Below are 12,371 nucleotides of genomic sequence, written 5' to 3' on the forward strand. Positions count from 1 at the left end.
GTAAAACTCCTCTTAAAAACTTGAGTTCTGTGTCTTGGAATATATAATTCATTTCTGTCTACAGATCTTGTACTACGATTGTGGACGTTCTGGACACTTCTAAAAACATTCAAATATTTAGGAGCCAAATTATTTTGGACTTTGTACATCAAGACTGATTCATTAAAAACAATCTAGTCCGTGGGCTAGAGGGGGTCTACGTGCACCCCCCCCCACAGGATAACAAACCTGTATTTTTCAGAACTCTTGGGATCCCTTAAATACGAAATGGAATTTTAACAGAAAAAATATAGGGACGCAATAGCTGTTATGGTCATGTTTTGAAGGGTACCGCAAAATCACGATTTTCCAAGCCAAATGCATTTTCGTCAAATCTGTCTTCTTGTAAGTCATGTGCTGAGCTCATTATTTAACATAACCTCACTTGTTTGCTATCATTAGAAAGGGAATTTATTCTTCTTTAAGATGACATATTGCACTATGCAATATCTTCTACAGTTTTTGTCAAATATAAACAAAACTTACCCCTTACCCCAAAATTTAACATTGCAAATTACAGTAAAACTCAAATTCTACCAATTTTTTAGCTAGGCATAATAAAAAATGCAATGCTTTGTCTGAAATCTGTTTTATTTGATACAGGAACATGTCAGAAATATGAAATAGACCTTTAACAGAAAAAAATATTAGGAATCTACATCTGTAACAGTCATATTTTGAAGGGTACCGCAAAATCATAGTGTAGCAGATATGCATGCATTTTTGTTAAATTTGTCTTCTGATAAGTTATCTGCTGAGCTTGTTTTTGAATATGACCTAGCTTGTTGGGTATCATTAGAAAGATAATTTACGAATCTGTAGAATGAAATATTGTAACATGCAATATCTTCTATAGTTTTCATGATATATAACCAAAACTTACCCCATACCCCAAAGTTTACATTGAAAATTCAGTCATAGCTAAAACCAAATTCTACATTTTTTTACCTAGACATATAAAATCTGGCCGTTTTTGATATTAAATCTATTTTATTTGGTACAGGAACATGTCAGAAATATGAAATAGACTTTTAACAGAAAAAATATTGGGAAACTACAGCTGTAACAGTCATAGTTTGAAGGGTACCGCAAAATAACAGTGTTGCAGATTTGCATGCATTTTTGTTGAATTTGTCTTCTTATAAGTTATCTGCTGAGCTTGTTTTGAAGATAACCTGGCTTGTTAGGTATCATTAGAAAGATAATTTACTAATCTTTAGAATGACATATTGTCACATGCAATATCTTCTATAGTTTTCATTATATATAACCAAAACATACCCATACCCCAAGGTTTACACAGCAAATTACTGGAAATCTGAAACTCTACCATTTTTTACAATTTATTAACTTTATATACCAAAGGCAATGCTTGTATGCAATCTATGAAATCTGTGTTTTTGTTAAAAAAGTATGTTACAAATATGAAATTAACTTTTAACAGGAACATAATATGATTTTGTAGCCTTTTGGATCATATTTGGAAGGGTACCCAGGTATCAGGGCAAATTTGCCGAAACACATACATTTGCAATATATGGGTCCCCCCTCCAAAAATGATTCAGGAACACTGAGATTTTGCTGTACCCTTAAAAATACAGCTGTTACAGCTATAGAATCCCAATATTTTTCTGTTAAAAGTTCATTTCATATTTCTGATATGGCCAAGTACGAAATAAAACAGATTTCATACAAAAAATTGCCTAATTTTTTATGTCTGCGTAAAAATTGCTTGAATTTGACATTAGCTATGACATTAGTTTTCAATGTAAATTTTGGGGTACGGGGTAAGTTTTTGTTATATATAATGAAAACTATACAAGATATTGCATGTTACAATATGTCATTCTAAAGATTAGTAAATTATTTTTCTAATGATACCTAACAAGCCAGGTTATATACAAAAACAGACTCAACAGATGACCTATAGGAAGACAAATTTAACAAAATGCATGCAAATCTGCAACACTGATATTTTGCAGTACCCTTTAAAATATGACCGCTAAAGCTGTAGAGTCCTAATATTGTTTCTGTTAAAAGTCTATTTCATACTTCTCACGTGTTCCTGTACCAAATAAAACAGATTTAATAGCAAAAACTGCCAGATTATTTGTTTCTAGCTAAAAAAAATATAGAATTTGGTTTCAGCTATGACTGAAATTTTCAATGTAAACTTTGGGGTATGGGGTAAGTTTTGGTTATATATCATGAAAACTAGAGAAGATATTGCATGTCACAATATTTCATTCTACAGATTAGTAAATTATCTTTCTAACGATACCTAACAAACCAGGTCATATTCAAAACAAGCTCAGCAGATAACTTATAAGAAGACAAATGTAACAAAAATGCATGCAAATCTGCAACACTGTGATTTTGCGGTACCCTTCAAAAAATGACTGTTACAGCTGTTGATATATTCCCTATATTTTTTTTGTTAAAAGTCTATTTCATATTTCTGACATGTCCCTGTACCAAATAAAATAGATTTAATAGCAAAAACGGCCAGATTTTTTGTGTCAAGGTAAAAAAAATGTAGAATTTGGTTTTAGCTATGACTGAAATTTTCAATGTAAACTTTGGGGTATGGGGTAAGTTTTGGTTATATATCATTAAAACTGTAGAAAATATTGTAAACACTGTGATTTTGCGGTACCCTTCAAAAAATGACTGTTACAGCTGTTGATATATTCCCTATATTTTTTTTGTTAAAAGTCTATTTCATATTTCTGACATGTCCCTGTACCAAATAAAATAGATTAATAGCAAAAACGGCGAGATTTTTTGTGTCAAGCTAAAAAAAATGTAGAATTGGTTTTAGCTATGACTGAAATTTTCAATGTAAACTTTGGGGTATGGGTAAGTTTTGGTTATATATCATTAAAACTGTAGAAAATATTGCATGTTACAATATGTCATTCTAAAGATTAGTAAATTATCTTTCTAATGATACCTAACAAACCAGGTTATATTCAAAAACAAGCTCAGTAGATAACTTATAAGAAGACAAATTTAACAAAAATGCATGCAAATCTGCAACACTGTTATTTTGCGGTACCCTTCAAAATACGACTGTTACAGATGTAGATTCCTAACATTTTTTCTATTAAAAGTCTATTTCATAGTTCTGACATGTCCCTGTACCACATAAAATAGATTTAATAGCAAAAACGGCGAGATTTTTTGTGTCAAGCTAAATAAATTGTAGAATTTGGTTTTAGCTATGACTGCAATTTCAATGTGAACTTTTGGGTATGGGGTAAGTTTTCGTTATATATCATGAAAACTACACAAAATATGCATGTTACAATATGTCATTCTACAGATTAGTAAATTATCTTTCTAATGATACCCAACAAGCCAGGTCATATTCAAAACAAGCTCAGCAGATAACTTATAGGAACAGTTTTAACAAAAATGCATGCAAATCTGCAACACTGTGATTTTGCGGTACCCTTCAAAATATGACTGTTACAGCTGTAGATTCCTAATATTTTTTCTGTTAAAAGTCTATTTCATATTTCTGACATGTCCCTGTATCAAATAAAACAGATTTCAGACAAAGCATTGCATTTTTTATTATGCCTAGCTAAAAAATTGGTAGAATTTGAGTTTTACTGTAATTTGCAATGTTAAATTTTGGGGTAAGGGGTAAGTTTTGTTTATATTTGACAAAAACTGTAGAAGATATTGCATAGTGCAATATGTCATCTTAAAGATGAATAAATTCCCTTTCTAATGATAGCAAACAAGTGAGGTTATGTTAAATAATGAGCTCAGCACATGACTTACAAGAAGACAGATTTGACGAAAATGCATTTGGCTTGGAAAATCGTGATTTTGCGGTACCCTTCAAAACATGACCATAACAGCTATTGCGTCCCTATATTTTTTCTGTTAAAATTCCATTTCGTATTTAAGGGATCCCAAGAGTTCTGAAAAATACAGGTTTGTTATCCTGTGGGGGGGGGTGCACGTAGACCGCCTCTAGCCCACGGACTAACCCTTTCTCTAAATGGTAACCAGTTTAAAACGTCGAATAAATTACGACTAGGAGTGCTAAAATCTGAGTCTAAAAGCACTCTGGCTACAGCTTTCTGTAGTCTTTCAACACGAACTAAAAGTTTGTTGGAACAATGACCCCATATGTTAGAACAATAGTCAAAATGGGGTTATAAAACAATTGTAAAATATGATCTTAGCTCTCTGAGTTAAAAAGGGACGAATACGTTTCAGATGCAGCAATTTAAAAGCTACCTTACTACAAACTGAATTTACTTGCTTTTCCCAATTTAGGGTGTCGTCAATGGTTAAACCCAACAATTTTTCATGGGTTACACAATCGAGCTGATCATTGCCACACATAACATTGATGTGATCTTTCGTTCTGGCTTTTTTCTGCGTTGTACCAATGACAATAACCTTAGTTTTCTGTGAATTAACACACATGCTATTTGATCGCACCAGCGTTGATCAGATTCATATCTCTGCTCAGCTTGGTTTCAATTTCGTTAATTTTGGGACTGATCACCTGAGCTGCTGTGTCATCAGCATACATATACATATCAGAATTTTCAGAAGCCAGAGGGAGGTCATTTATAAAAAGTAGGAACAACAGGGGCCCTAAAATAGATCCCTGCGGTACACCTGTACTGACAGGAAGAGAATCACTCAGGGTTCCATTAAAGGACACCAACTGAGTTCTGTTTGCGAGGTATGAAGTGAAAAAGCCCATTGTCTGCTCTGAACAACCATAAAGTCTGAGTACGTACGTACGTACGTACGTACGTACGTATGTATGTATGTATGTATGTATGTATGTATGTATGTATGTATGTATGACAAAAATTAAGACAAAGACAGCTGCCAGGGGGCCATTATAAATCATATTACATAAGCGAATTGTTGTGCACCTGTACTTCCGGATCCCAGAATGTCTGAGTGATGGCTCTCGACAGACAATAATTAAAACAAAATGACTGCCTGATGGTCACATCGCATGGATCACATCGCAAAAAACCCTGACAAACATATAATATCTTGCAAGAGGGTGAAACAAGAGACCAGAAACATTCACAACACTGTCATCTTGTAATAAAGATTCAGCGCGTTGAATTTTCATGTCTTGCCTAATGTACAATAATTCGTTAAAATTGCAAATAAATTTAATCTTTTAGTCAAATCTACCAAACGTTTAGCATAATAACATCATAGAACAGTTTCAGTGCCTGAAAGGTTGCATCAAATTTAGCTCGTTTAGTCTTGAGAAATGGCCAAGTACACACATACATTCATTAATTAATGTTGGTTACATTTAATTATGCAGACCACACCAATTAAAATCTTATACTGTGAATTGCTTTGAAGCATTGGCATTAGACGAACTAGACATATTGTCTAAATCGAGGTGTTGCCAACACTGTCAGGTGTAATTAAAAGCTAAGCGGTAGCATGAGTCGATCATAAAAAATCAACTCTGCAAAAGTTGAAACATTGTTTTGCAGGAGGTCAGACGTAGTCTAAACAAAACCACCACATATGTGCACTGTCCAAGTCTTATCACTTGCTTTCAGGTGTAGTTGTTTTGACTACATCTGACCTGCTGCGAGACAATGTTTCAACTTTGGCAGAGTTGATTGCTCTATGGTCGACTGGAATTACTACTCAGCTGATAATTTTACCTGACAGTGTTGGCAACACCTCGATTTAGACTATGTGTCTAGTTCGTCTAATGCCAATGCTCCAAAGCAATTCACAGTAAGGGTATTGATCTCCAATATGCTATGTACAAATTTGCGTGAGTCAGACCAACGATTTTCAAGTTATGATTGGGGTAAATTGTAGCTCCTCGCATAAAAATGGCTGCTTTATAGCCATATTAGATTGGATGATGAAATAAATCGACGTGAATAGCGTTAGTCCTTCTACCAGGTTTGGGACAAATCAGTCCAGTCATGTCCGAGGAACGGCTCAAGACAAACGGTCTCAAGAACGCACTAACCCAATTTATAAGTCTCTGTTTCGGACTTCCTCCGGGGTACTAGTGATGAATTTGAATAGTTGCTGGTTTATGAGACGAAACTGTATCTATCTGTGAATTCCAAGATCCAATCCAATGATAAGGTTGAACGCAAAAATACAGTTGTAGTGATGCTTCCAAACTCATGCTCCTCAAGACCAGTTCATACTATACAGGTTACCAATTCAACTGACGTCTTTTTCACAGGCCCATGTATTTTAGGCGATTTTGCTTGCACTAGTGGAATCTATTGTATCAAGCAGTTTCTGGTCTGTGACGGAGTGAGGCATTGTTACGGTGACAATAGTGATGAAGAAGGTTGCGTCTACGGTAGGTACAATGTCAAATTCCAATTCCGTGAATTATAGGTCGTCTTCCTCGTGAATTATAGGTCGTCTTCCTCTGTAATTTGATAGCACATAACTGGCATATTATGTTTCACTAACATTCTGAAAGGAATAAGATAAAATTGCCATGACAGGTCGCAAGAAGAAAAGCAAAAAACAAACTGTTTCTCTGGAGCAAACATTAGAAACGTCTCTCCGAATATAAATGCACAAATGTCTACAAAAATATAAGAAAGTAAGCGTGCTCTGTCTGGAGACCATTGCCAGTCCAGTTGAAATATGACATTTCTTACTATGTGAATCCTCAATGGTGCAGATCAGATGGTACAGGTTTTCAAGTTTGTTAAAATCATGCTCACATAATTAATATCTTTGCCGGATATAAATAGACAGATCACACCTAACATCATTATAAAACATGATCTTAATATTTTCAGAAACATAAGAGATATTAATATAATTGTAGATAGACAATTGTATTATCTTTTATAATTTCCTCGAAATGAAGGAATAGGAGATAAGATACATGAATATTGAGGACACCACCTGCGTAATCTATGGCCGACCATTTTAAAATGTTTTGCTGAGCTACAACAATATATTTTGTGAGTCTAAAATTATCGATCAGAATATCAAAATCAGTTTAGCCCTGAATGTCTGACGTTAATTTTCAACTATGACTTTCGAAACAGTTATGTTTATTTCTACAGAAACAGTAATGTCCAGGCGACACACGAAACCCAAAAACAAATTATTTAGAATACTCGACGAAGACGGCAACTATACTTGTGTGCAAAACAGATCGACCAAAGGCTGTGTTGGATAAACTTAAAATTTCAAGCACACAGCATGAGATAAAAGAAAACACCTTAATGACTTTCTTTTCGATGGATTGTTTTCCATTTGCCTATAAAGTACTACCTTTTAAGAGCCTTGACAAATAATTCGTTAATTGTCAATTAACACATTTGTCCGTGACCAGAAATTACGTAAGGATATGAATACATCGAAAATACTCAATTATTATATATTTCTGGTCCTGTCAATCGCGTATGAATGGTAACTATTCAGATACTGTCGCACTATTTTACTTTATACAATTTCGCCGTTTAACAATATTTATTTTTTAATAGTATCACTAAATAAGGCAAACTTTAATTAAATATTCATAATCATTTATAGCACAATTTCTTGTTCTAAACATGCTTTATTATTTTAGGCTATACAACTCTTGTAATTCTCATATTTTTGGTGTGTAGTTATAAGATAGGCTACATAAGTAGACTTAACACATGCGTGTAAAGAGAGCATAAATACATGCGTGTGAAGAGAGCATAAATAAGGCAAAATATAGAAAGTTTACCAATCCGTACTTTGTAGGCGAATGTGGAGATAACCAATTTCGTTGCCCTAATGGCAGTTTGATGGGAGTCTGTATTCCAAGAACTTCACAATGTAACAGAATTGCGGACTGTTATGAAGGGGAGGACGAGAACGAATGTGGTAAGTCGCATCCAAATCGTACTGCACTGGCAATTTAAGATAATTTACTCTAAAGGGCTAGGGCATCAGCGCGATTACGTCTAGAGGAAGCAGTAATTCGACTTATAGTTATACTCGACAATGTGTTCTGATCGACAGTCAAAAACTTAGAAGACATAAAAAAGAATTCTGCTCTTCACTCTTCGAGCCAAGACTGATGGCCCTTCCTTTTTCCGGCTTTGAAGAGCTTCGAATGACTTCTACGTTTTGCTGTACATTCCTTGTCTCACAGACATGCAATTACTTTCAGTTTCGACGCGTTAAAATATCCCCTATATCGTTCTTGACAAACGAGCAATTTATTAATGTGAAGTATTTTGACAAGTCTTCACTTTCTTTTCAGAATGCAAGTCTTCAGACTTTAAATGTGTAAACAAAGGTGGATGCATATTTAAAACTAAACGGTGTGATGGCGTCGTTGACTGTGTTGATGGCTCGGATGAATTAGACTGTCCTGGTATGTTCTGTTATTGTGAGGTATCTTGAAATAAATATGATATGCGCTTTTTACAAAACTGAACGAGTTAATTAAAATTTTGTGATTTAGGATAGAAATACTAATCTAAATCCTTGGTCAAGGTACACATTACTCTTGCTCACATGTTAGAAAATACATGCAATTAGTTCTCTTTATAATTGCTTTACTAGAACCGAATCATGTGTGGGGTTCATATGATAGACCATCACCCCAGGACAATTATTGCTTTTCGCATTATGTTATAAATGTAGTTCTAAAATGCAAATGTAATAAAACATTTCTGCACGTCATGCATAGATCCAAAGCAGTATACATTGCTTTCACATCCAACTTAACAGTTTTGATATTCTGATATTATGCCGTCATCGAATTTACCCTTTCTGTTTTAACCTCAAAGGTAAATCCTGCGAGAATGGGACCACGTGTGACCTTGGAGCTCTCTGTATCCCACACGACTTCATATGTGATGGGTACCCAGACTGTAGAGATGAAACAGATGAACACGGTTGCCAAGTTGCAACCTTCAGGCCAGGTAGAAAATGACCTACCACATCGCTAAAAACACTGGATTTTTTAAAGTGTCATTTCGTTACGTTCGTAATATTTGTAAATCAGGCATGTTTCTCAAACTGTTAGTCAACTTTAACTCCATCAAAATCTCGATGACCGTTATTGGGGCAACCAGAATTTATATACAAAAAAGTAAAGTCGGATGACTAAATCGTGACTAGAGGTGGAAAAACTGTAAACATTAACCTTTTCTGCATCATGTTACCTGACATGAGATATTTCATATCGATACGAAAGTGGTGATTGGATGAAGTTTATTAGTTGTCTGATCCTCAAGTTACTTATCAAAATCAAGTAACATTCTGCACACAGATTTACCCTTACAAATAATGAAAATGCTTCCATTCCGATCAGAATTACAAACCTTCTTTCGTCCTGTTGTCTTCGCTTTCTCTATAACGCTGTGTATCCAGGATTTTGTACGCCTAGTCAGTTTGAATGCAGAAACGGCCAGTGTATTCAGCCGTACTGGGTGTGTGATGGTTCTTACGATTGTCAAGACCGTTCGGATGAAGCACCGTCGTTGTGCGCAGGTGACGTGATCCAATTATTTGCTTTTCCAGTCGCTGTTCCATTCTAAAATTCCATGTCATCCATCCAATGGGATTTTAAGTTCTTAGTCACTTGTTCTGTCGCCTGTGAACTTCAATGACATAACCACTCTACTGGAGATATTTTTATGTAACGCACCGTGCGCTTTTATCGCTTGTATTATATAGAGTAAGCAGGGTTTTCTCAACTGGCGGTTTGTGTCAACATAAACCACACATACCAATGTACATTACAATAAAGGGTGATATCTTTTTAGGGATTCGCCTATCCTCGCGCATTTCCATCCAGGCTAAATCATTGCATTTAAATCATAGTATGCAACCATGCAACCATCATGAATTTCTCACATTTGAATTGTAAATAGAAGGCAAATATACATAAATATATACATACATACATGCATGCATGCGTACACGCATACATGCATGCATGCATGCATGCATGCATACATACATACATATACGCACGTACGTACGTACATAGATACATAGATACATAGATACATATATATATATATATATATATATATATATATATATATATATATATCACGTAATGTGTATCTTGTGTTTGTACCGCCTTTATCTCCACGTCATTTATTTTTTTTCTTTATACTTGAAGTGATTTTTATCTACATAAATATCATCATTTACGCTTGATTTGCAGGTTGTCATCATATATATATATATATATATATATATATATATATATATATATATATATATATATATATATATATATATATCTTGTGTTTGTATCTTTTGTGTCTGTATTTCAATTATTTGTTACTTTGTACTTGAAGAGATTTGTATCTACATATCATCATTCACTGATGAGTTGCAGGTTGTCACCAAAGAGGAATCCTTCTCAGTAATCATCAAATAATGTCTCAGCAAAACTAGAAAGGCCTCTTAGTAAATTTTGTCGAAACAGAATGGACACGCCGCTTGTAATGGTTCGCCTTGATCAAGCGCTGAATGTCGTCCATAGCAGGCTGGTTTATCGTTGTTTCACCATCTGATTCCAGGAGGCTCTGGTGGCTGCTCGCCCGATTCTTTCCAGTGTGATGGCAGCGTGTGCCTTGGCAACCAGTATCGGTGTGATGGCAACCAGGATTGCACGGACGGAAGTGACGAAACTGAGTGTCGTAAGTTAATAATTCTATAGCTTCTGATTACAATAGTTCTTTAAACTTTTCGGATCTTAGTTTTATCGCAGTTATTAAACGTCGATGCACTTGGACCTTTAAAGATGTGCGACGGGGATGTGCGGCGTTCAATGTATTGTAATTTATTTAGCTGCAAGCAATGCAATACATCAGTCTATCAGTGTCGCATTATGCCATCAACAGAAATGACTGCAGGTTGATAACTCCTACTCTGTCTCAAAATGTTGTCTGAAAATATAACGCTTGCGTGCGATTGGAGTAATAACAGGATTATACAATGACATTGTAGTCAAAGAAGAAAACGAAGAGAGAGAGAGAGAGAGAGAGAGAGAGAGAGAGAGAGAGAGAGAGAGAGAGAGAGAGAGGCAAGACATACAGACAGACAAAGAAAAAGAGAGACAGAGAATACGTTCATAAACATTTTCACTTGCTCCGTACAGCATGTCATGGATTCCAATGTGGTGACGGCAGATGTATAAATCTCGAATGGTTCTGCGATGGCTACCCTGATTGTGTTGGCCAAGAAGATGAAAACTGCCCTGACGGTCAGTATAGTATGATTATTACATGCCTCGTATATCGAACGTCGCATGCTCTATAGGATTCAATGGTAACTCGTTGGTGACGTCAGGGGCCGCATAATCATCACTGATCTGAAAGTGAACCGGAACTATTTTCAACCATAGACCTTTTTAAAGTCTATGTTTCAACTTGACAATTCAGGATTAAAATGATCAAAATCACACATTTTTCTTAGGAAATACTGTTTCTTGGAAATTATGCAAAAAAATCGATAAACCGAATAACAGTGATTTACATATATATCAATGCGCCGTTCGATGATGAAAATCGTTCTATTTTTCTACAGGTTTTTATCTTGAATGGAAATAAAGCATATAATTGTCATTTTTACGTAAACCAAAAAATTTGGAGAGAAAATTATGTCAGAGAGGCATGTAATAAAAATATTATAGCCCAAACAAGGGACTATGTACCTTCGGGGCAGGAGACCATTTGCCCTCCTTGCGTCGGGCAAATGGTCGCCTACCCTCGGGCAAATAGCCCCATGTTTGGGCTTTAATATATAATATTATAGAAGAATAATATCGCACGAAAATTACAATACAAAAGCAGCTAATTTTGCAAAAACCGTGTCGCGCCACAGTAGTAAATGTACAGAAGAAACTGTACAATTTTGAATATTGCATTATGCACACTCCAACGTTGCATACATCGCATTTTCTTGAACATAATGACGTCAGAATGTGTCGCCTTTCCAGAATTTTGCAGACTTTACATTGTTCCGGGACTAATTGAAATACCACGTCACTTATGTCACTTTCTATAGGTGCACCAATCAAGTAATAGGTTGCTTAACGGCAAAACTATCGAGGAAATGTATATTTAAATACTCTTTCTATTTCAATTTTTTACGTATTTTCTAGTTTCTATAACTGTTATTTTCTTGACCGACTGCGAGATTTTCTTGTTGATAAGCATTTCCTCTTACAAAAATTGTTGATGAATGGCGTGCAAATGTGAAGCAAATTCAATATTAGAAGCATGTTAATAGTTGTACAGTTTTATAGCTTTCAAATCACTGTAAGTCTGCACCCACTAAACTTTGGTTACGTCACTTCGTTTATACGCGATCAC

The 12,371-nt window shown here is 35.1% G+C and overlaps 1 protein-coding gene across 1 annotated transcript in view; it reads left to right on the forward strand.

Annotated features, from left to right (window-relative positions):
- The window catches only part of LOC139140371 (uncharacterized), a 55,415-nt gene that overhangs the window by 16,363 nt on the left and 26,681 nt on the right, over positions 1–12,371 (forward strand). Inside the window, exons 4-10 of the mRNA XM_070709577.1 lie at positions 6,266–6,388; positions 7,786–7,908; positions 8,291–8,404; positions 8,823–8,957; positions 9,409–9,528; positions 10,575–10,694; positions 11,156–11,260. Of these exons, the coding sequence (XP_070565678.1) occupies positions 6,266–6,388; positions 7,786–7,908; positions 8,291–8,404; positions 8,823–8,957; positions 9,409–9,528; positions 10,575–10,694; positions 11,156–11,260 (840 nt within the window). The remainder of the gene's footprint in view (positions 1–6,265; positions 6,389–7,785; positions 7,909–8,290; positions 8,405–8,822; positions 8,958–9,408; positions 9,529–10,574; positions 10,695–11,155; positions 11,261–12,371) is intronic.

This window comes from Ptychodera flava, chromosome 9 (assembly GCF_041260155.1).
Source record: "Ptychodera flava strain L36383 chromosome 9, AS_Pfla_20210202, whole genome shotgun sequence".
In the NCBI taxonomy this organism is placed as follows: domain Eukaryota; kingdom Metazoa; phylum Hemichordata; class Enteropneusta; family Ptychoderidae; genus Ptychodera; species Ptychodera flava.